This window comes from Plodia interpunctella, chromosome 4 (assembly GCF_027563975.2).
Source record: "Plodia interpunctella isolate USDA-ARS_2022_Savannah chromosome 4, ilPloInte3.2, whole genome shotgun sequence".
Taxonomy (NCBI): domain Eukaryota; kingdom Metazoa; phylum Arthropoda; class Insecta; order Lepidoptera; family Pyralidae; genus Plodia; species Plodia interpunctella.
The window spans coordinates 8,470,484-8,496,190 of NC_071297.1; the positions used below are offsets into that span (position 1 = coordinate 8,470,484).

Genomic DNA, 25,707 nt, shown 5'->3' on the forward strand with positions numbered 1-25,707 from the left:
TTATTGCGTAAACCATATTTATAATACATAACAATAAATTAATTTACCTTTTCAATTAATAAATAGCATCGTACGTAACATTATTTATAATGATGATAGAACACGCACTATCTTATGTAGTTCGTATCATAAATTGTTTGAGTAAAAAATAATTTAAATATATGAAGTAACTGCGTCAATGAAGATAATCATGGGAGCTAACCGCTGATTCATACATTATGCTTGCCAACATATAATATCACCAAGTGTAAGGTCGTATCTACTCATTATGGGAATTTAAACTTTATATTCTGAAGCATCCATGCTAAATAAACATGGACGTAATGAATCATAGTGGTCAGGTCGCCAGCTGCGAATTAGCACTCCGATTGCAAGTACACTATACAGAAATCGGCGCGTCTCGGCTTACAATATTAGAAGTAACAAAATCATCTTGTTTACAAGCGCAGTCATGTTCAAATGTAATAATTTTCGATAAGTATCGAGCCGGCTCCATTTCATCATTTAATATGATGGATGATCGATCGTCAAGATGAATAGCTACTCCGAGAGGTAGCTATAATTTAACACAGACAGTTTTCAATCATTCCAAATCAAGCGCAGGAAAGAGTTGCTTCACGGTCGAAAGATAATTTAAAATGGTTTTTAAAGAGAAAAACTTAAATATTGGGCGCTAGGTTTGTTCGGCTGATAGCAACCGGTTTGTAATCTAATACCTTTTACCGCTAAAGCTGGATTACAGACCACAAGAGCGTTGCTTCTGCTGCGTAACTTTAAACCGCAACTAATCGGTAAATCATGCAATTTGCTTTCAGAGCGTCTTCAATAGGACAATATTACTTAAACATGATATAAAGCGGGGGTAACAAAGCGATACTTATGAAATTAAGGCGATAAATCAGCACCCTCGGGCCGCTATGAATGAGCCAGGAACAACGACTTATATGTAAATAATGTCGTATGCCGACACTGGCCCGGTGGGGCGGTGCTCGCTTGAATATAAAGTAATACAGCTCAGTCATAGAACATTTTTAAGCTTTAAGTGATTGTACATTAGAACATTTTAGAAAAATCATGAATAAAGGTAGCAAAATAAAGATGTGTGAGAAGATTATGGTTACACCTATAGAATATATTGAAAATTGACGAATTAAGTTACAAAGAAAGAAGTCCAATAAAGTCTAATTTGATTTCATAGATGAAGTCTATATAAATACATGAATGAAAGCCTGATCTGAAGAGATGCACAAAATCTTAAGTAGTTAAAGTAGTTAAAGTTAAAGTAGTTTAGAAATAAGTTCAGGTTTAATTCCACCTAATCACAGAATTTATAAATTTTGCAAGTGTTGTCAGCGGCTTTGATTACTGGGTCGTCTTAACACCTCTTACAGTAATAAATTGTAGCCATTATATTCACACTGCGAGCCTACTAAGTTTATAGACACGATCATGATGTAAGTAAATATAGCACATGATATCTATTAAGGGTTTATGTTTTCTTTGGAAATCATTAGGCATGCAAATTATGCACTTTAGGAAGCTATAGGTTTTGCAAAACGGATGCTTAGATTACTTTCGGTATGGTGGTGGTGTGGCGCAAAGAAAGGCGTCGGCGCGGAACGGGCAACTCTCGAGATAAGGCTAACGGCAGGAGGCCACTGCGCTCACTGTGCAATAAATTAATGCACATCTACACAGCGAATCACCGGTAACAATTATTTGTAGACCATGATAAATTTCTACATCCGTTGCGAACAAATTATTATAAATTTCTAATAACGATGAACCTTTACGATCAAAAGTTCGATGCAACTTGGCAAATGTGTAATGTGTATCACCAATAATATAGCTTCTTAGTACACAATTACGCCACCTGTTATTGCTCCCGCTGACCTCTATTAAAGGCATTTAAAGGTCATTGTCCAACAGTGGCTTTATGCTAAATGCAAAACTTGATTAGGGACTGTTGAAGAATAGAAATGACGACGGAATGCTAGTTATTCATTGAATTCACAAGTCGGTGGTCACGACTGTACGTGCTGGGTATCTGACGTAACCGATACGATGCCGGCCACACTACGCCGGCTATCTAGGTCCAGTGCATCCGAGTCTGCCTACACCAACCCCGCAACTACATGCAATCGCATTGCACCAAATCTAATGGTAGACAGAGATTCAGTCATTTGATTAATAATGTCATCTGAATATAGTAATAAACCATGGATAACGCCGTGTAAGTGACGTCGGTTTGGTCCTCAAATTTGGCCTAGTCAACACGCTAAGAAGAAGCAGGTCTGGTCAATGAATATTTTTATTCTCTCAAGACCTCCACTGGAAACATTGCGAAACGATAAATCACCATACGTATATGGTGTGTAAAGGTATCATTAACGTGTCCACGTTTTTTGCTAAGATCGTTTAATTATGTGTCATTAAGGCATAACATAAATCGTTATCCAGAAGTATGCACTAGCCATATACGTGAATAGATATAAAACAATGGATTCTTGTTAGTTCAATTTAAATTAAACCTACCACTAATGGCGAACACTGATCGGCCAGTTATTGCTAAATGAAAGAATTCCAAAAACTCTACCCATTCAATTTATTATATTTGAATTTTTAATATTCTTCCATCGTACGGACTTCAAACGTGACCTGAACTCTTTCCTATTGTGGTTCAATATCACACGACTACGTCAAAAACAATGAATTCATGACCAACTTCCAATACAATGCGTGAGTTTGGAACGTCCGCTGTCTGAATATTGAATGAGATAATGTAAGTAAATATTATAAGTGTTTCATAGACTCATAGTTGAAAATTATCGCAATATATAAGATAACTAAGATCTAATTTGGGATATTGTCTTTGTTTGAGAGTAAACAGATATCGTGTGTGTAACTAATGAAGGGAATCTGAGAGCTTTAGTCAAATCAAGGTGCGCTGATAATCGAATTAAACCGAGCGGCATTGAGCCGACGATGTATCCGACAGAGGATTTAACTAAGTTTATGACTATGCTAGGTACGCTGTTAGCGTGCAACAAGTTTGAGAACATCTTGAGTGCTTTGAAATCAGTTAAGCAATAAGCTATGGAGCTGTTTGAGTATTGTATCAAATAGTTTATACATGGATGAAGATCAGAAACTAATTTTGGGTTCTTACTCAATACAGTTTATCTTCAACTTCAGTGTAAGTACTAATATTTTAGATTTTAATAAACTACAAATCAATAAAAGAATAAAGATACCAAATTAGGTTTATAGACCTAATATCACTCTAGATATCTGCGAATAAAATTTGTAGAACTCGAAAAGGAAATAAGTACATTGCAGATGTGTATCGCATCGCCTATAAGGCTATAAACTATAAAGTGATGGCTAGATAGTGCAATTAGTTATTCTAACGGTCACGGTGTATCGAGATCGAGGCGCAGGCGCAGCTGCGTTTGACTCGAGACAATTGTCGCCGCCAATTCGCCAAGTTCATTGACCACTTGGACGATGCAATTTATTCATTGCATAGGGAACTTTCATATAGGGAATTTCTTTTTTACTTGGAATTGCCGGGGCTTAAACACAGTTTCCCTTTAGTTGGGAGTTGAGATTTGACATAGTATAGACCAGAAAAGTATTGCCACTAACCCTACTTTATACAAAAAATTTTATTACATGTTTTAAAGATAATATATAATCATTTATTCAGAAATTACATAAGCTACAAACTATTATCGTATGTAACTACTATCGATATGATGAGAATCGTAAGACATGAAAATAATAATATACAAAAGTTATTTTAATGATCGATGTTCAACATCTTCGTGATTGTTTGTAATAAAAATCTACTTATGTCTACTAAAACAATGGAATTTATATCCAATCCTACTAACACAAAAGCCTATGCAACTAATACAGGAAATCGATTAACGTGAATGACACATGGCCATATTTGTGCAGCATTGTCCGTTTGCGTTGCGATTCTCACAATAATTGCGTTGCTTAGTAAATCTGTGATATTTATCTGCAGTATCAGGTATAATTGGATCGCAATGTGAGGCTCGCGGAAGAACGGCTACATCTCTCGTTACCTCGTGTCTTATTCCGAGAACGCCATGGGAACACCTACTTACATGTGCTGGAAACAAAGATTCAAAGGGCTTCGAAGAATGGAATATCTATCTAATTAGATTACGCCAAGGTAATTTCGAAGTTTTGAAGGAGGTAAATCCACCTAAATCGAATGAAATGCAGTTTTAAAATTAATAAACTCTAGATCATTTTCTTAGTCTGAATTGCTGAATCCTAATTAGTAAGGTTTTGAAGCAATATAACTTCTAATAAAATTCCGTTGCTTTTTGTATTTATGCTTATTTGTTATATTTATGCTTATGTGCTTATGATAACATTGACCAAAATAAGAGCGATCTAGCAACAAACAATTGTGTAAAGTATACGTTTACATAATAATAATTTTAAAGTTTGAGTGCCTAAAATGGTTACATATTATATTAATTAAAATAATGCTTTGCTTGTTTTCAGTGTATATATTTTATCAACATTAGCTTAATGGATTTTGAGTAAGTATACACGTATACATATGTTCACTCGAACTCCAACGAACAAGAGTTAGCATGACTAGCTTTTATGAAGCTTTGAAATTGAATTGAGTTTCTGTCTCTGCTTTTTCCATGTTCGTTCACGTCATCTCAAAAAGGGTCGAGCTATTGTCAACAGAATTTCCAAGTGATTTAATGAACATGAATGTAGAAATCTGAAACAATTTCGTAATACCGTTTGTTTCTAGTAGTTGGTCGTAGAAAAAAAAAAAGATTTATTCATTAGTTAAAATGATGAAACCTGGAACTATTGAGAAAGAAACAGATTTCGTGCTGGAAAAAACCACCCATAAGATTTTAAAAATAAGGATTTTAAAAGACCATTTTCATGTAGTTATGGAAACAGGAACATAAATGTAAATAGTTACAAACCCAAAATCATTACCATAGTTTGTAAAACAGAAGTCACCTAAGTTTTTTGAGTTCGGTATGGTTCAGTCATTAGCAGCAACACAATAACGTTGAAACGTCGGGAACAAGCGAGTGAAAAACGACACCAAACAATAATAACAGTACAGAATAGAAACAAGCAAATATGGGTAGCTGGTGGAGAGCAAACACATGGGTTTTTACCTCATCACCATTACATGTCTATTCAGTTTTGTTCATACAAAATGACTTTTTGTTGACAAAGCTGAAGACCTGACTAAGTATGGACCAGTTGTTTGACATAGTATTTGTATTAATGTGCTAAAATGCTATATAAGTTCAGTTATTGGTAAATGGATCCTAAACACAAGCGTAGAAAACTTTGTACGAATGAAATGAATTAAATTGTGTCAAGAATTGTCTTCATTTTGGTGGTAATTTTAAGGCCACATTGTTTCATTTATGGTTATAACACACCTGTGTGTCACTTTTCACTTCATTTTATGGAGCTTAGGTGTCGTTTCCATTCTAACTGATATGTGATATATTTTTATTCGCACAAAATTTATATAATGAGATATAATATATCCCATTTACTCTATGTTACATCTCATAGGTACTTTTCGTCTTATGTTCTTCGTACTTTTAAGTGACATGTCCAGAAGATTATATGGATGATAGAAGGCCAGAATAGGAAACTTACTTCCGCACTTTTTTTTTTTAGTTAGAAGTTAGGATACATCTGTTCTCTCGATAAGCTGTATCGAGACAAAGGCTGGCGTGGCCACGCTATTTAGTATGCATTTGGAAAGGAGTCGAGGCGAGAGCAATAAGTTTGAGCCCCGGATTTGCATAGATTGTGGTGTTGTTGTGCCGTGGCGGCTTGTTTGGTGATTTACTCGTGGGCGCTGGGTGATAACACCACGGGCTTGAAATGTACGGTGCTAGATGGTTCTGGCTATTGCCACGGTTTAGCCGTGGCAAAATCGTGCAAACTAAATATTGCTACTTTGAATCTTTCCTTTAAGAATAGTGAAATGGCTTGTAAATATACTGGTGACATGGTAAATAAACAAATCAGCTATATAGATGGATATCTATGCAGGAAGAGACTTTCTAAAGTTACATAGGTATATTAATTGAGCAACGTTATTAAAAAATAAAGAGTTAACTGCTAGCTAAGATATCTAAAACGATAAAGGTTTTATAAAGATCATAAAAATCTCCACCGACGCTTAGTGACTTGTTAACAACGATCTTCATGAGTGCATAATGTACTATGTTTATTTTACTCGATTTAATTGACTATATAATCGATATATTATTACTATATTTGACATTTTAAATGTACTTCTATTTTAATGATTTGCTCACATTAAGTGTGGCCAAGTTATCTACTGCAATTTGTTGTATCCGAAGAAACATCACATAATATCGAGTCAGTAGGCTTAGATCCGAGAAGGCTGTGCAAAATTACACTCATTTACAGTGGAGGCAACAACGTCTATGGCATGTGAAAAATGTACCAACGACGATTAGTGGAATTCCCGCCTCGCAATATAACTTATAAATGCTAAAAAACAAGGCTTTAGCAACATACATCATGTACTGACGGTGGGGCCTGTTAGTTCTGTTGATTTTCCATTTGCGATAATAGCTCTCTTGTTAGATGAGTCAATACTGTTGCTATGTTATTACTGGTCAGGATGGGTAAATGAAACGTGTAATGTAACGTTTTATAGGTGGTTATTATCTTTAATTGTTGTGCTGGAGTTGCACATTCTAATAATTACCTCATTCTCGTCGCTAATAAATGGTCATGGATTAGATGTCGACTCTCTATCACACTACATATTTTTAGTTAGACAAAACTTAGCAGGCGTCATGTATCTATTAGAAATTTCCACATACATTCGGCATTTAGTTTCTGTAATTTTTACTACTGTTAGGGGCAACTCTCTACTACTACTTCTTCTTCAAATAAAAATATACACTTGAAAACATGATTTTTTTTTCATCTTCTTCATCATTAGTTTTCATCTTCTAAAATATGACATGCTAATTACAAAATACGAAAATAATTACTAAAAAACCATTGCCATGAATGGAATAGCTGCAAATGAATTAGCAAATGATCTATGGAGAGTTGCGACAGATCGCCCTATGCGGGTGATTGCAGGCTGTTCGTTTGCACTGTTTCCAAACGTAATCAGCTGATAACCAGTCCATAAATTATATGTCGCATTGCATCTAACGAGAAAGTTTGTCTAGCTAATGCAAGTCAATTTTTGCTCGACTATGATTTAATTATCTTCATTCTGCGTAGACTGTTTGCCTGTATGTCTATGCCGTTTAGCATAGACATACATGCATACCTCACATAATCGAAATGATCATAAACTAGTGCAAGTGTCAACAGGGACTCAATAATAATCAACTAGTTACAGATCAAGCCACTGTTGTGCCAATCGAGCATTGATACATGTTACATTCTTTTTTTACAACTCAATCAGCGAATCATCGAACATTTGAATTTGTCTCTCAAGAAAACAATCTTAACTCCGATCATTTGCATACGACTGTATGACTATCAGCTTTATAAGCTACAGAATAATGAGCATTTTGTCGTGTAGTGTCACTGGCTAACTGTAAAGGCGTCGGTCATGGGCACTGTGCCAGAAGCGGTCGCCGCCGGTCGCTTCCGCACAGGGCGCTAAAGTCTGCATTCAATGATGCCGAAATGAAGATATGAACCAGCGATGACTTTTGCATTGAGTTCAGTACGATTGACAAAATGAATGGAAATAGCACTTGATCCGTTTATGATATGTTTATTTGAAATCCCTTTTAATCCATAGGCAAACTGCGTATTACCAACTGTGCCTTAGAAGATTTTTACCATTTTGTTTGCCATTGTTACTGGTCAGACATCTGCCATTGCATCCGCTATTTTCTTCAAAAAGCTACACTTAAAAAGTTAACGTTAATTAGTAGCTAATCGCCGTCGCCATATTCGTTATCGCCTGTTTAACCTGTTTGCTCAAACGATCCGTGATGGACTTTCTTATTTTGTTGTGGTTCATGTGGAACATGTTTTTGACAACTTAAACTAGTTTTTAAACAAATAGCTAATAATCTCATTACTTAATTTTATTTTTATACAATTTCATATAAATCAGCGCTATATTTTGGATTTGTTGAGATATAAATATAATTGCAATTTACAACTAAGCTTTAAACATTATATTTATTTTATCTGTGGCTTTAATCTTATTTTTATGGCTTGGTAACGCCAGTGTTTGTGGGAATCTCTATCTAACTACTTTTTTTTTCACAATTTCGTAAAATAAGGTTGTGAAATAACTGTAGTTATTGGAGTTTGAAGATAATTTAGAGAAATCGTAAAACTAGCGTATACATAGAAGGAGGTCGTGGTATATTATCAAAAAATATTTTAAGAGTATTTAAGAACTAAATCAAAGACAGCAATCTCAAAAAGATCTTTAAAGAAATATGTTTGAAACACAATAGCACGTCACGCATGTAATGTTTGAAATAAATTATGGAAAGTCATGCTTAAATGCATGTTGGTGCATTTATCATAAATATGACAACGCACTTCCTAGTATTGGATATTTATTTCCACATTGTTAATAAAATTTAATATGTAGTATAAAGACAAGAGACATAATTCAAGTCCGTAAAGGATCAATAATTATGATAGTATAATTTTAAATAATCGACAAGCTATCAAAAACAAAAATTATGATATAACTATAACTACATTAACAGCACTTTAGATGCTTAATTAATTAGTTTAAAAATTCTTTGAAGCTTATAGTAAAAAAAATATGACTCAATATCGTGTGGCCAATAATTTAAGATTTTTTGGAAATAATCACTGTGATAGCTTTAAATATTCTAGCTAATTACAATGCAAATATTGTAATCTGTATTGCAAGATACATTTTATCTTATTAGAGCTATTTGCGTTTTATACGATAGCTGTCCCGGAAGATTAGTCATAAAAATTGTTACCTCTTTCCATTGTTTGCCTATTTTTGTCAGTTGCCGAGGTTACGACCCCTACTTACAACAAAGCGCCACAAAAAAGCAAACAAGTAAGTGCCCGGTGCGTTTCTGGCTCCAGACAATTTTGGAAACTTTTGTATTTAGTTACTTTGAAAAGTAATTCTTTTTTGGTTTGGTTTGCTCTCCGGATTGAAAGCCCTTACGTAAACCATCAACTGAACAAGTACGTTATATACCGTAGATATCAGCAAGGATTTACTATATTTATGTAACTAAATCAATTAAGAAAAAGATAAAACGAATTGACAGTGCGCTTGGTAATAAGCATATTTAAATAGACTAAAATAAAATACATGCAGCTTCTAATTTTTAAAATAATTGCTATACCTATCAAAGATTTGTTGTATGCTTCAAAATAATATCCAACAGCTCATAAATTTAACATTGACCAAACACTAGCAAGATATTAACGCAACATGACGTAGTTACAAAGGGTGCAAGCGCGTGAGTTGTGACTCGTCAAACGAGAAGTTTTTATCGGTTGTGCTTGCTGTCGCCGTTGAATAGAAATGAGCCTTGAATAATGCATGGCCCACTCCCCCCTCCACGCGAACTGATTTGTTGCACTGTTGCAACCACGAGGCGTATTGTCCTAAATCTGAATCATTTTATAGTAAACAAACGTAAGCTGTTTACGATATCTTCTTCCTTGTAAATATGATTGATCTAGATACGATCCAGTATGGCGGTAAAGTTAATTTTGAGATAATTTGCAGTTAATGTTTGTTAACATCACATCGCCAAATTAGCAACGTATCTAACCAATAAATTCTAACTAATATTATAAATGCGAAAGCAAGTGTGTTTGTTACCTCTTCATGCTCTATGTACTCAACCAATCTTCTTGAAATTTTGCATATGTAGTTTGAAGTATGGAGATTGGAGAAGGACATAAAAAAACTAGATCAAAGTCGATTCAGCCGTTTAGCTGCTACGTGCCACGGATAGAGATACACAGACACTTAAAACTTATATTCCCCTAGCACTGACTCGGGGGTTAAAAAGTAAAAAAAATGTGAAGAAAAGACAAATAAAAGACTTAATAAAAGTGTTATATCTGAGGCTAATGTTAGACCTGACCCGATAAGAAAGAGAGACGAGATACATTTTCTGGAATATTTCAAAACAGTTACTTATAGAGCGATTAATTATATTATTTGGTCTAATAGAGTGGAGATAACAAGTTGCGAATATATATGTAATTTATCGTTTTAAATAGAAAACGATTATACTTAATGTGTAGGTAACAGATAACATAGTGAACTCTGTTTAATGTTTGTGAAATCATATTTATTAAATGTACAGTGATACCTACTGCGTATTTTTTACGATATCGATATATTTTTAATCGTTTAGAAAGGAAGTTCTTAATTTCATTGTATTTTTTGTAGGTCCATCGTCATATTTGCATATATATAGATATATATTTAGTTTTTATTTCTCAACATCATAATTCTCACAAAATAGGACACAAGAGATGTTCTTAAAAAAATAGAATGAAATGTCATTGCATTGTTTTTAGCAAGTTTGATTCGCTTTAAAATGGTGATATTGTTGTAGTATTGGGTGCTTCAATAACTGAATTATATGTGACTAAAACTTTATATAACTAATTAGCGGCCCGTCTCGGCTTCGCTCGGGTAATGACGTAATAATTTATATTAATAAACCTTCGTCCGGAATCACACTATCTATTGGTGAAAACCGCATGAGAATCCGTGCAGTATTTTTTAAGTTTATCGCGAACAGACAGACAGACGCGCCAGAGGATTTTAATTTATAATATGTAAGGAAGCTGGTTGAAACAGTTTAAAAACGCTGCTATCTTGAAATGATACTTTAAAATTCAGAAATGTCTAGACAAGTCTGAAGAATAAATCCAGTCGTGACTGAGGAGTCCCACATAGTAGTACAGAGTCTAACAGAGCTTGTACTTGTATTAACGGTACATTTACAGGCTTCGGCGGGGTTTGAAGCGTGTGCGGCGCGTTGGCGGGATAGGCTTTTACAATAGCCTTTATGATGCTATCGAATGTTCTATAACTGTTGATGCATCTTAGCGGAGCAAATTAATTATTGACATTAGTTTATAGGAAACAATTATATGAAACAATTTGACTGCGTATTGTTGTTGTAGTTTTATCAAAGGTACTCGAAAGTATACGTGAAAGAGCGCAATTAATGTTGATACTTGATCATTGCAAATATTTGCTCAAATGTTACGTTGTCATAAAGATTTGAAAAACTAAAAATGATAGTTAGCTAATTACAAAGAAGCTAATTAGAAAGATTGTGAACAACCAGATGTACAAAAATAGTAAACATCGACTGAATAGGATTTTGCAAGTAAGCGTGTAATACTGTAAATTTTTAACAGCCGCAGTCTTATCTACCTTGTTAGTAATGAAGAAGTGAGGTTATAGAAGTGTGTATAGTTTTCAATAAACGTCAAATGTGTTTGAAACGGGACATTGACCCTGAAGTCGGCATTGTACGTAAGTCATAGTAATACTTAGAGGAACTCATTTTACGACCCCAACTTTATGTACTAACAGTTAGGTGTATAGATGTGCCAACATCTATTAGATTTTAGATTGTCGTAGGTCCAATAAAAGTTTTATAACGCATTTAGATTTATTGTACTAAGAAAGTAAGATACTAGGAAGTCATTTGCTACAAATGTCTGTGTTGTACTTTTTAGATTTGATTTTGTTTTGTACAAGTTCTAAATTACAAATCTTAGGATTTAAATCTGAATTTCCTGTTCGTCTTTCCATTTCAAAAACTATGCTCTTGCATATCTTATAGGCACATATACAATCACAATTCATATAGATATTATCATGAATCATAAGATTTTCGACTAGAAGTGAGCGGATTTCTGCAATGCCAAGGCAGAGTAAGAAAGCTTCGTTCGCACTTCAATTATACAATGCGAATGTGCTACTTGCGTAAGCGACATCGACTCGAATGCGCCTGTACCGCGACTCCGCGCTTCTCTATGTGTATCAATCTGAAAGGTCAGGTTAAACGACAACCCACTTGACACTTCGAATCTGTTTGAATCATTATCTAAAAATAGTAATATTAATGAACTCGTTGATTTAATATCAAATCAAAAGCTTTTTATAAAGGTTAATTTATTCTCAAACGATAAATCAAGACCTGTAAAGAATATTTCTTTAGGTGAAACATAAACAATGTAGATGATAAATTATATTAAGTTATGTAAAAACACCTCAATAAATAGAAAATAAATAGCAGGTAAAAATCCGCTGCCAAAAAAGACCCACCGCGTCTAGGCGCCAAGTTGACACGGCGAAAGGTAAATAACATTTTACAAGAAATAACAATAAAGCCTTAATGAACTACTGTTTCAGACGCGTGGCCTTTTGCTGGTTCAGATATTCATTTATTTGGAATGGAAGCCTAATGGAATAACAATATAACTTGGATTTGAAAAGTAAAATCGCAAGCTATTAAAGTATTAGATTCAATCGCAGGTGGGCAACAAAAAATAGTAGTAGATAGTGAAGACAGGTCAAAAGGAAAAGTTAAAGTTTATCTAGTGTGAGTAGATAGAGAAGCTGTATACAATAAGCTCGACCCACGCGGCAATCGCGATGAATCATGCGCCCGCGCCGCACGGCACACAACAAGAACAGCAAAAACATTACCTACTTTTGAATAAGTCCCCTTTCTCTTTCTACACCTCAGAGCGTGCACTGTGTTCGGCGCCATCGTTACATCAATAAATAAATAAATACAAATGAATCATACTGCGGCCTCGTAACGTTACTCCGTCTGTCAATGCTTACGCCGTCATTCTGCCATTCTTGAGATTTTTCAATGACATTTCTACAAAATTTCAGAGCACACTTCATCAAAGAGATGTAGGTTTCTTTAAATAAGATCAGATTAAAATAAATTCCACTCCAGAAACAGAAAAATGTTTATAAGGGAACACGCTAAGTGGCACATAAAACGTTTAAAGAGCAATAAATTTTTCTCTTAAACTGAGTTCTGGATGGCGTGATGACAAATAAAACGTCCTTTCACCTGGTAGCCGATTTCGGAAGATGCATAAACAACCAAAGCACAGACTGTTCATTATATGTATATAACTTCTTATGTCATTTCAAATAGACAATTGATTATGTTTTTGACTCTAGATTAATTATCACGTCATATTAATAATACGCACTTATCGCAAGACTGCTAAATTAGGTAACTGAGATAACTTAAATGACAATAACGCTACACCTGACATTACTCTTAATGAAACCTTCAAGTGTGCCAGTTTCGAAATGCACTTTAAAAGCAATCTCTTTATAAGAAATCTATTTGCTTATTACTTTAGACATTAATATATTGTCACATTAAACGTTCAGTCGTTGGAACTAAAGCGTGACGGAGTTGAACGAGTGGCCATGAAGTGCGTAGAGCGGCCGGTGTGGTGTGATACGTAGAAACGGTGACTCACTGATAGAGAGGAGGGATACTAGAAATCATGTGCGAGACAAGGATAAGACATGTCAGAAACCGGTTTTGAAATTTCGAGTTTCGATCCGATATGCTCCTGTCTGTGCCAAGTCGACTTCGCTTGAGTAGAGCCACTCTTATCTACTGCCGTTCACGAAACACTGGGAAGTAGTAGATCATTACTTTTTTGTTTTTTCTCCAACCCCGGCGCGGTTAGACTTTATTTTATGGTATCAACTGCTCGCCGTCTCAGTTGATGTATTTAGTTTGCTGTAATCTGAAACAGTTGTAATGTTAGTGATATTTCTAGGAACCGTTATTGTGAAGAACTTGCAAATAATGTTATCAGGTAATTTTATCCACAGAACACTCTCTTTATCAAGACGAGGTTTGTCATGCATAATGATGTCACCACTGCTTTAGTGTCTTATCTGTTGAATGATATAACTTTACTTTGAAATGTTCTATGATTGTCTTGTGTTTACATACAATTCTGAAACGAATAAGTAATAGCAGTCCTGGTTAAAAATGATCAAACATATTCAAATTCAAATTCAAATTCAAATCACTCATAGATTTTGTATCCCTCGTGAGAATCCTCGTTAAATCTATATCTGTTATGAGATTTTCAATCCAAATTGAAAATAAAAACGTGTCTCGAAACTAGAAAGTTTTGCTGACAGATAAAAATTAAGAAGAGAAGGAAACTTAATAAATACTTGCGTAAGTACTTGTTAGATAGTTCACGCAAATATTGACTATCGTGTTATTTAGTTAGTTAGTAAAGAACATCAGAAACAGACATCAGACACATGTTTCGCGTGTGAAGAGCACGAGATCATGAAGAAAGTCTCGGCAAGATTACAGGAATTTTCCGACTGGGTGGAAATCATCGCGTCTCGCTGAATCATTAGACGTTTTTGCGTCGGCGCAGGAGAAAACGTATCAGTAAAATTAAACTGCACAGTGCGGTGTCGAATTTTGAATTTGCCAATCGATTATAGCGTGAGAGTTTTCATTGCTACATTAAATCAACTGATAAGTCAACCAGCTTGGACCAATGCGCTGGTAATAGAGGTGAATTTGTAATGAATTTGGATGGTCGGTCTGTGCTGACTGTATGTAAATAAATAAACATTGTAATTCACACTTAAGTGATAATACGCACCGAAATCTTGCTATCGCTCGAGATTAGTTACTACTAAATAAAAAAAATTACATATTTTTTGCAACTAAAAGTGATTGGATTGGAAGACTACAACTACAGTTGCTTAGTTGGATAACGTGTTGCCTCTGTCTATCTAAATATGCTTGTAGTCTGGTATAATATAATCTACTGTTACGATGTAATTATCGTTGTTATTGAGAATAGTAAATTAGACTTTTTCTAACTAGGTATGATGACAGTTTAATAGTTCATATTTATTTTTATGGTAGATGTGAGGATAGAAAATTCATTTCTGACCAAATAGTAGTAACGTACGTACTTACTTAATAGAAATGACGTATTAGTCACGTTGAGAAGTGATAATAAAACCAAAATATCTTTACGACACCGTTGGCAGATTCTCGCCTGAATTTAGTGTACGGTCAATACCACGTAGATACTCTTAAAACTCATTGGAAAATCGCCATTATTACAGAGTAAAAGGAACAACCGAATAACTTTAAGTTGACAATATATTCTACACTTCCAAATTTCAGTGGGAACTAATGTTTATTACAACATTTTCATACAAGGATACTTGGGGAAAAAAATTATGTAGGAAGATAGGTGAAGATATTAATACTATTTCGATATATAAGGAAATACAAATCTAAACTTAGCTTAGGTTAAAAAAATGTTATATTAAATGTAAAAAAACTATGTGACATTCGAATAATAATCTAAACTTGTTGATTCAAAACAAACTGTAGAGATGATAGTAGACTTCGAAGTGTCAACTGTAATTATAATCGAAATATCAAAAGTTATACAACCATAGGCAAAAAAAATAATTTTTATTATATATTATTATTAATATAAAATACAATTATTATTATATATTATTCTATACTATTATTATTATATATTATTCTATACTATTATTATAAAGAGGTAAGCGTTTGTGAGTTTGTGTAATCTTCGAAACTACTGAACCGATTTCAAAAATTCTTTCACCATAAGAAAGGTACATTATCCAAGATTGCTATATTTTATTATTGGCTATATTTTATCTCAAAATTCCCACGGGAGCGAAGCCCCGGGCAACATCTAGTAAAGGGAAGCGAAATCATCTCAGTGAGAGTGTAAAATTTGAGATCACTCATATATCTGGCACGATGATTAAGATTTGCCTAAAACTCTATAAATATACGATTGGATCGATCATACTGATCGATAATCATCACTTTTTTATATCGTGAACGAAATAATTATGTGTGCGGCGGAAAAATGTCCTACTGTGTTGTCAATTATGCGATTACTTTATCGTGAATTAAATTTTCCGAGAAAACTTCAGTTGTAATAATAAAAATATGTTTGTATTCATTAGGGAGTAGGTAAAAAAAAATCACTTTGTTTGATTAAATTATAACTGGTTACGCCAATGCTGCTTCTATTAGGTATTGTTATATGATGTAGAAATACGAATACATAGGTAAAGATTTTTTGTTATGATAACCTTGGAAGAAATAAATATGTTAAATGTAGTTCTATTGCGATAATTATGTTCAAATACAGTTTTGTTTTTATTAATGATGATGATTTCATTTTTATTATTGATATTCCCTATCTCGTTTGTGTGAAAAATTACACAACTGATGAAATCCGTCATCAATCTGGCTTGAAGAAAATCTAGGTATAAAATCTTTTCTATTTTACAACCCGTCTTGTTTATTATTAATCAAATTCCCTAAGGAAATATAATTTCAAGCTCATATTTATCAATGGCGTAGTTAATAAATAAAATTAAATAGCTCAGGCGAAAATACACTACATGAAACGGAATAAGGCATAATTTTATTGTGGCCCAACAATCGTTAAAGCTACTGTTACGAGAGCCAGCAACCGGTTTGACCACTTCCACTCCCAAAACGGCGCCAAACACTGCCTTAACACCAGAGGCTTTATTCTAGTGTAGTAATAGTAACACAACAGATCATCTCATGCTTTCTCCCCTTATCGGTTCTTAAACTGTAATTAAATTCTTATCAGATAGCACGAGCACTTGTGTTGCGTGTGTGACTAACGATAAACGTGTGCTTTTATATCGATAAGATGTAAATATGACCTTGACGGAGCGGTTCTGCGATTTTACTGTACTGTATGTTTCAGATGACAATGAGGAATATCAATAATAACCGAAGTATTTACTAATTCTAACGTTGGTACGGCATGGAATGATTCATCGATTTCAGCACAATGGTGACGCGGTTTGAAACACGTAAGTTCTGACACAAAAGTACATACTTGATTGACAATGTTTGCTCACTTATTTGAACACAATAATTACCATAATAGCTATACGCGAAATGAATTGGCATAATTTTGTATTGTTCCGTTTTTTTAAACATTTTTACTTTAGATACTATAAATCTTCCTTATGCAATGCAGTTGATAGTTACCGCGAAAATGCTAAAATATAATAACTTGACATATATCGTAAACGGAAACCACCAAGTAGAAATGCAAACGCAGACAATTTATAAATCATTTCTTGTTTATTACGTGAAACTCGTGCCAAGAGACGTTTAACATCCTGAGTACCCTATAAATTTGTCAAGTTCCCAAAAGATACAATTTAGTTTAATGAATTCTAATGCTAATAAAAAGTGCGATGATAAAATGTTTGAGTCAATATTTTTCCTGTTTCGTTCTTTTTACCGACAGGCGAAGCAACTTGTGTATATAAATAAGATGATCAGTCTGGGCATGTGTATTGGTTTGTTTAGTAATCAAATCTACAATAGTGCTTATATCTGTGAAACAATTTGTTTTGTTAGTGATTTACGCAAATACCTATCTATTTTATTTTTGTTAAAGATCTTTCCAGATGTATCACCAACATTTAATAATTGGTTAACTAGCCTCTATTGTAGACGTTTCAAACACCATTAATTTGCACATTCAAGCACTTATTAGTACGATGTGATACGATTATCCAATAGTTGGCACGGCCCAATATATCTTCTCACACATGCCGAAATTATCTCATGTATTGGTGCCTATAGATGTCTGATTGATTGCTAAGCCATCGGGCATTTATCCATACGTGAAACCGAGTAGGCGGGCTGACAGAGCCCGAAGCGTGCATCTATTTATGTTTAGCCATACAAAGCGAAAGTTCCTCTGACTATCAACTTCCTGTGGAGCACTTTTAGAAATTGCCGAAAGCGTAATATTGTTGCAGCATCAGCCACTGAAAATTATCGCGTGGCGTGCTGGAAATTGGTGCTCTTATGAATTTAGAAGCGAGTAATTGCCTCCGAAATTTAGCGCTCGAGGGTGCACACCTGCAGGCTGTGTTCATTCATGAGAGCAGTCAAATGAAGCGGCGAGAGGTCGAGAACAATCCACAGCAGATAATAACAGTTGGTTTTTCTTAGAAACAGTTCAGCGTGGAGGCTTCGGCGGAGGGAATGTTGTAGTCTCGCTCTAGCACGGGGCGTGTGAGCGAGAGCGCGTGGGCGGAGCGAGCGGTGTTATGTCATGGTGCGGGAGGAGGCGAACCTTCGGCCGCGGCGCGCTGCACTCACTGCATCCGACGACTTCCCGGCTCTTCATTAGTATCATTCGTCAAAAGAGTGCAGCGTGAGATAAACAATGAGTCAGGTATTCCCGCGACACAATGCTACACGAGACGAAACAACGCGTTGTTTTCGTTCATATTGCTAGTTCAATAGAATTCAATGTTATTGACAGAGTATTCTAATTTGTAATCGGTGAAAGTTAAAAGTCACGATCCAATTAACGCCGAAGACTAGTCTGGTGATCGACTACTGATTGCAATTTTTCTGTAAACATTCGCAAATTGCCCGTAGCGCATATACAAAATGAAAAGGTCAGGAATAAACCGCATTCAATACGAACGGCACGATTTGGCCGCACATGGCACAATGCAACCGATTTTATTACACTAACCAACGGTGAGGCGACGTTTATAAATCATACTTTTATGGTTATTCTTAGCGATAAAGCCGACATTTCTAACGTAGATGCGAACGCGTGTGCGCCTGAAGCCAACTGGTGTTCGCATGTGCACTGGCGAGCTCTGCATTCGATAGCCCGCAGCGAGCTAAATATTAACAATAACTTGGACAATAATCCGGCCGGTATCGATGAAGCGGAGCCTTGGGGGCATTTGATTAAACTCAACCAAATTTAACGATGCTAGCAAATATTCAACTCTGAAAATGATTCTTTAGTTACCATATAGGCGATTTGAGACGGAAACTACATCGTATAATGAGAATCGTTTCAATACCAAGAATATGACTGAATAAATTTAACAACACCATTTAGCACATAAAAAATCTTCGCGCAGTTTTGTAAATGATTTACTTAATTAGGCAAATCATGTTCATAATTTTCTAAACAGTTTAGGTTATGTACTTACAAAATGGAAATGAAAACGAACATAAGAGTAAGTGTAAATCATTATGCTTATAAAAAGTCGACATGAATGATGTTCATTTGTTACGTAATTATGTTACAAAGACCGATTAAATTATATTACGTGTAAATTAGGGTCAAAATATATTAGGCCGAAACGCACGCTGCGTTGAGAATAGATATATAATGAAAAGTGATTGAAAAACGGTCTTGAGATCTTATCTCATCTACCAGTTGACTTGGTATTAGCGATTTATTTATTCGTCTGTTTCAATTATGTCTTTTAACACCAGCAACGTATTAATATTTATTGGAAGCAAGCCAACAGAAAGGGCGAAGGGCTGGTAGAATATTCTTTGTATAATATGATAAAATATACTTGTCGACGCGTTTTTACATCATGTAAAGATATAATGGATATTTTTTTAAGTTATATTCTAATGGCTCACTTTAGATTACTGTATAACAAGAAATCATCAACATATCCAAAAACACTACGTTAATAATTTATGAATATTTTTTAAATAAAATGTTTACTTCAATAAATTTTACTTTATTTTTAAAATCATTAAATCTATATTAATTATATCTAAGGTTACTAATGTGAATAAAACTTTATGTCCTTAAATTAGTATTGACGCTATGTAAATTGTCAGTCAGAACAATCTTGTCGAGATATCGCTAAATTAAAACTGAGTTCTGGCGCCTACCTAACACGTTGTTAGTTCCTCGATAATTGTTTAGATTCTAATATATGTGATTGTTTTATTTTATCTGAACATTTCCTTCTTGATTCTCTCACACTTTAATAACACAAGATTGTTTCATATACATTATTTTTATTATCCTATTAGGTATTTAAAAAGTATCTAAATCAAAGTAATTTAAATAAAAATCAGCAGCTAAGAAAATAATAACAATAGCAATATGTCTAAATTTCTCAGTATTTTTATCAACGAGACAATGAAGGTAATGCCAAATGGTTGTGACATATCCAGGTGACTATTACAAGAAGTTTCCAACTGCACCAAGTCTTGGAAAGCGTATACCGTAATCAGTTGAGATAAATCGCGATTTGTTAACATAATTGTTTCTGGGTATCGAGGCATTAGTGGTGTATAATTGGACAATCAATCGGCCCCGCCCGGTTCAAGCAGCCAGCAATTAGGCCTGGGTAATGTAGCGAATCGCGCACCACTGGCAAACAAGGCAAATCTAGTCTGATAGTAGAAAGCACAGAATAATAACACTACCTACTAGAAATGCCATATTGTATCTTATAATACGATTGGCCTACGATTCCCGGCCGTCTTAAATCCTATTCAAATAATGTTTGCTGTTGATTCTAGTTTAAGATATTTCAGTTCGGATTCTAGTTTAAGATATTTCAGTTCGGTGTAAATATAAGTGATCTATTTTTTAATTTTAGTGTTGATTAACGTTCACTTCTCAATTAACTCTCGCTACTGAGAGAAATAGTTGAAAATGGTATAGAATTTGCTAGTATGGAATGAGTTATCTAGGTTAGGATTAACAATTAAATTAAGGTAATTAGGTAAATATCTGCAATGAAGAATACCGAGCAACTGTTTAAGTATAAATTATGTTTAATGAATAGCTTCCTATTTCTATTTTGGCACATTTGGCCATAGATTAGATAAGTATTTAGTCTATATTGCGATAAGATTAGATATGTACCTATAATTCACAAAATTTTAACTAAAATCGTAATCGTTGGATTCACAATTAGGTTTAGATCAACATGCCGAAAAATATTGAAAATCTTTAAGCAAGTGAACTTGTGTTTAAATTAGCAGAGCTCTTGGTCATTCACGTCTGTAAATTATACTTAATCTAATGCTTGCATAGAGAGATAAAATAATTTCCTGAGTAAGTAGCAAGGAACAATCAGAATGATATGACATCATCACGCTTGCTATCTCTCTTGAAATGATAACGATAAGAATGAGATTTATGATATCTAATAATTATAATTATTATTACTTATGCGTTGATTATTCTTGATAAAAATTAGAATCAAATAACATTAATCAAGTAATAGTGTTTGTTATTTTTACTAAATTATGTAACATTGCGTAAAAGTAGCTCAAAAGTACAAATATCTAATTTGTACTTTTTCAATATGCTTGTTTAATAGATAATGAATAATATAGCAATAGGTAATCCGATAATGACATGTCCACTTGCCTGACCGTCTCTAGTATGTTATTACTGACACTGGTGTCAGAATTTAACGTCTAAAGGCATCTGATCATGACTTTTAGGTACTACTAATCGCCACCCGTTGGTAACTAGTCCAATATACACTAGCGTACTAAAAGAAACAATCAGTAACAGGTTACTAATATTTTTTTTTTTAATTGTGCCGGGAAAATCTATTTCAATATTTGCAAACGTTTAAAAGCGTTTAGAGAATTTATCAACTTTTCCACGATACATGACAAATTTGGAGTCTTTGAAATATACTTATTTTCCAATGTTTTTCCTTACCAAGGTTTGCGTAGTATCCGGCTGGGTGCATCATGGCTTAGGTATGTACGAATCACCGATGTAATTTTTCCATTTTTCACTTACCTAAAACCAACAAAAAATACGATAAAAAAAAATTACAAAAATAAATGTGAACAAACCAACAAACTTTTAAAAACTAAGTTTTAGAAAAAATAAAGCAAAAAAATGTATAAGATATACTTTTAAAATCTGAATCTTTACACTCTCTCATTTATACTAATGAGCTGGCATTATGTTAATATTAATTTCTAATTCTATCGTTTATTATACACCGTTTGAATTCAATATTTATGTCTATTGAATAAAACTTAATGATGTTGTCTGTACTTTAAATTCCAAATTGCACTGCACAGTATTTAATAATCCTCTTGATTGACACTAATTCAATAGACCGCAGAATGTAATGGAATAGTCACAAGTACAGTTGTGTCGAATATATTTTACTATATAACGTAATTTAACTGAGCTTGTGATGTAGATGATGATCATTCAGATATTATTGTTATCTCGTAAAATATTTATAACAGGGAGTTGAAGCAAAAGCTTTGTCGTCAACTTATGCAAGTTTCTCTACTTTCGCTCTCTTTGTTTAAAAAGGATATTAAGAAATGCTTTCCCTAAAAGAAATTGCTCTCAAATCATGTAAAAATAATAAAATTTTCAACATTCTTCTACACTCTTCTTAATTTCAATTCAAATCGATTAATAAGTCCTATGCCTTCAAGTTTGTATACTTAACAGGAAAAAAATCGCAACATCTGACAAGTAAAACCAATGGCAAAGTTCCACGAATGTTTTTTTAACTTATCATCGTTGTTATTGATACGTTATCTCTGGCTCTAGAGACAAATAAATCAGATGCCACACATGAATGACATAGAAAACAAGACGCGCAATTTGAATTTTAAAATATTCCGTTAGTGGATATTTTTAAACATAACTGTACTCTAAATCTGTAATATCAAGTGGAGATATTGAAATGTAACCGCACGGATAGCCTGTAATGGCTGTTCATCGGAATATTCGTGTGCGTTATTTGCATTGGATGTGCATGGCATATTCAGCATAGGGGCCAAAATGTTAGCAGGGGCAGTGCATACTCGAGGCAGAGGCATGCAGAGGCGAACACACGTGGCTGCCTCGGCTGCCTGCTTTGGAATCTGACCAAATGCCCATCGGAGCACGATTGTTAGCTAAATAGCGATGGCTTATTTACGACGCATACTGTTTGCGGCAAAACAATGTCTGGAGGTGAGAGGTCCGTTAATGGAATTTTTAGTTTGGCCGTAATGGGTTAATGTATTGTCATTGTTTCGTTTATGAGAGAAACGGTATTGTTTACTTTATAAGATATATAGATGTTATTCCTGAAACGGTTGTTTAGAAAGATTTCAAATTTTTCGTGAAGTTGAATGGTGAAGAAACTTTGAGGTGGTGTAAGTTTTGAATAATAGCTACATATTTTGAAAAACTAATAGAGAAGAAGAGAAAGAAGAAGTCAGATCTACTTAAGGAAGTTAGTGAAATCCAATTTAAAAGCGCTGTATCTATTCCATTAAAGTATTTTTGGATTCAAAATTTCCTAGATTGCTATTCAAATTTATCTTATTTTAGCGTTGAGTAAATTTCAAATTACAGCTGCCTTAGCAACAATAACTTTGTCAACAGACAAAACGATTTACGCCATTTAAGAACAGATAATCCTCATAAATAGCAATTTGCGTCGTGACAAACGATCTGCGTTGAGTCGCTCAGTTTGGAAATCGCGTTTAATGCTGCTATTGTTAATTATACAAGTCACTCCGTCGCTAAACATACGATTTATTGTCAGCAAACTGGAACAGCGATACATCTAGCGTGAGATCTCAGCGGCAGCCGTGTCGTGCAATGAATAGCCTAAAACATTGAAAAGGTAAGACAAATGATCTTCCGTTGCGCGCATCTCTACTTCTTCAAATATTAACTTTCACAATTCACTAACTCAAACTAAAAAACTAGATGCATGGAATCTTAATGAACATCCGTTTATTTATTTTCGGGGCGTTTCAATAAAGTTGCTTTACACGTAGAAAAATCGACGTCTTGGCTTCCAACGCCGCAAGTCAGGCTGAGATTGAACCGACAGATAAAGAATCGGGTTACAGATCTGATGGCCACGCTTTTTGGACGGGAACACTACCGGCAGCGACCTTACAAGTACTTAGTAACTTTATTCTTTTAACGGAAACTTATCGCGTTATCAAATCTGCAGCGGCGATTAAGAAACAATAGGACGTTAATAAAAAGTTGTCGGAGCGAGGCATGGAAATGTTCCGTCTCCACGGTGGACTGAAACTACTGCCAAGCTTGAATGATAAAATGTTCAGTTAGGTAAAAACTATCCCTCAGTTACAGGTGTCAACTGCCGTAAAACAGGGGTTGTATATCTCTCGGTAAGCACGGACAGGGCCAAATAAAACAATGGAACAATGAAATACGCGGGACCGAAGCGCGCCTCCGCTAATGAACTGCCAAGCCGACACCAACCGTTCTTGGTATTAGAATTTGAATGTCCATTAATATTACTAATTAAATCTAAACAATCAATTCGTATAACAATTCTTTTTAGTATTGTTATACGAACTGTTATATAACTGTAGTTGAAACTTTTTGCGATAGATTTACGATCAGTTTGTTGAAATAGCTGCTGATTATGTGAATTTCTATTGATATTTGCTGCGTCTGTTGACATTTATAGTGCCTACGGCCACCTACGCGCTGAGTTACGATCACTAGTAGGAGCGGTACTTATATGACGTGGAAACTTAAAATATACACAATAGATGATAAAGATTATAATATGAACTGTTCACTTAAAACTAAATAAATAATAATAAGAATAACAAAGTGTCGTTAGCTCGACATTCATGCAAGTTTTTATAACAACAATAACAATAAAGTCGATCGAAACGTTTATGTAGATATTTTTTCGTCGAACTCGTACATAATAGATCCAGTTTTTGATATGGCTCATAACAGTTAAATAAGAATAATTGATTGTAATTTAGATTTCGAGTCACGAGTCTCAAGAGCGTTCGGTCGATGCGATGCGGTACTAGATGAAAAAGCAGCAAGCGGGGTCCAGCGAGTGGTATGCGGGGAATGGCAGGGAGCATCCGGGCGGCTGCGATTGTTACCAGTTATCACTGAATGTTTTCCACCGGGGCATTTCGAGCGGCCACAAAAAACCACATAAAGGGCGGGAGCGGCTCGTTTGAGACGCCGCCCTGTGGGAAAATTGTCGCCAGAAAACTGCGACGCAAATAAATTATAAACTCTCTGATGTGGAACTCGCGTTCAGCTCACAACAAAGGTATAAGTGGTGTGTGGAATATATTAGTGAAGTCGAACCGACTCGACATTCACGTTTCAATTTCGATCGCCAAACTTTCGCTGAGACAGGATTCCCGCCATTTCTGATGTTATCGTTGATTGCTATCTGAGCTCTACAGTATTGTTACAAACGCATATTGATGTTATTTGGATTGATGAATATATTTTAGCTACATCAGATATAAAGCAATTCAAGTTCATTGTATTCTAGACACAGTAAGTACACTCCGACATGTCGGGGATACGACATGTTGGAGTGTACTTACAGTGTCAGAGTTGTCAAAATGGATATTCCATATATCTATGGAAGACGAAGACCTAAGAAAATTGAATTACGTGAGAAATTCAAAGTTCGCGCAAAGATATTCTCAACCTATGATAGTTACAATTAGGAAAATAATCCATATTTCAAATCCGAATGCAACGTTGAACAAAAATACAGAAAACGATCAGATAAGCGGTACTGTTGCCATTAAAATTGAAAATATAACCATAACTGCCAATGCTTCTGAGAATATAACATGAGATGAAGCGATTTATTCATACAAATCGTCGGCACAATCGGCCTTTGTAAATGTCGCGTGATCTCACGGCGGCGAGAATCATTAGCGAAAACGGAGCGTCCCGGAATAGACTGACAGCGGG

The 25,707-nt window shown here is 34.7% G+C and overlaps 1 protein-coding gene across 4 annotated transcripts in view; it reads right to left on the minus strand.

Annotated features, from left to right (window-relative positions):
* The window catches only part of sd (scalloped), a 59,463-nt gene that overhangs the window by 25,941 nt on the left and 7,815 nt on the right, over positions 1-25,707 (minus strand). For 2 of the 4 annotated variants that reach the window (XM_053743563.2, XM_053743565.2), the window contains exon 2: positions 21,670-21,753. The exons of the other annotated variants lie outside the window; for them this stretch is intronic. In XM_053743563.2, the coding sequence (XP_053599538.1) occupies positions 21,670-21,703 (34 nt within the window). In that variant the 5' untranslated portion in view covers positions 21,704-21,753. The remainder of the gene's footprint in view (positions 1-21,669; positions 21,754-25,707) is intronic. 4 annotated transcript variants of the gene reach the window in all.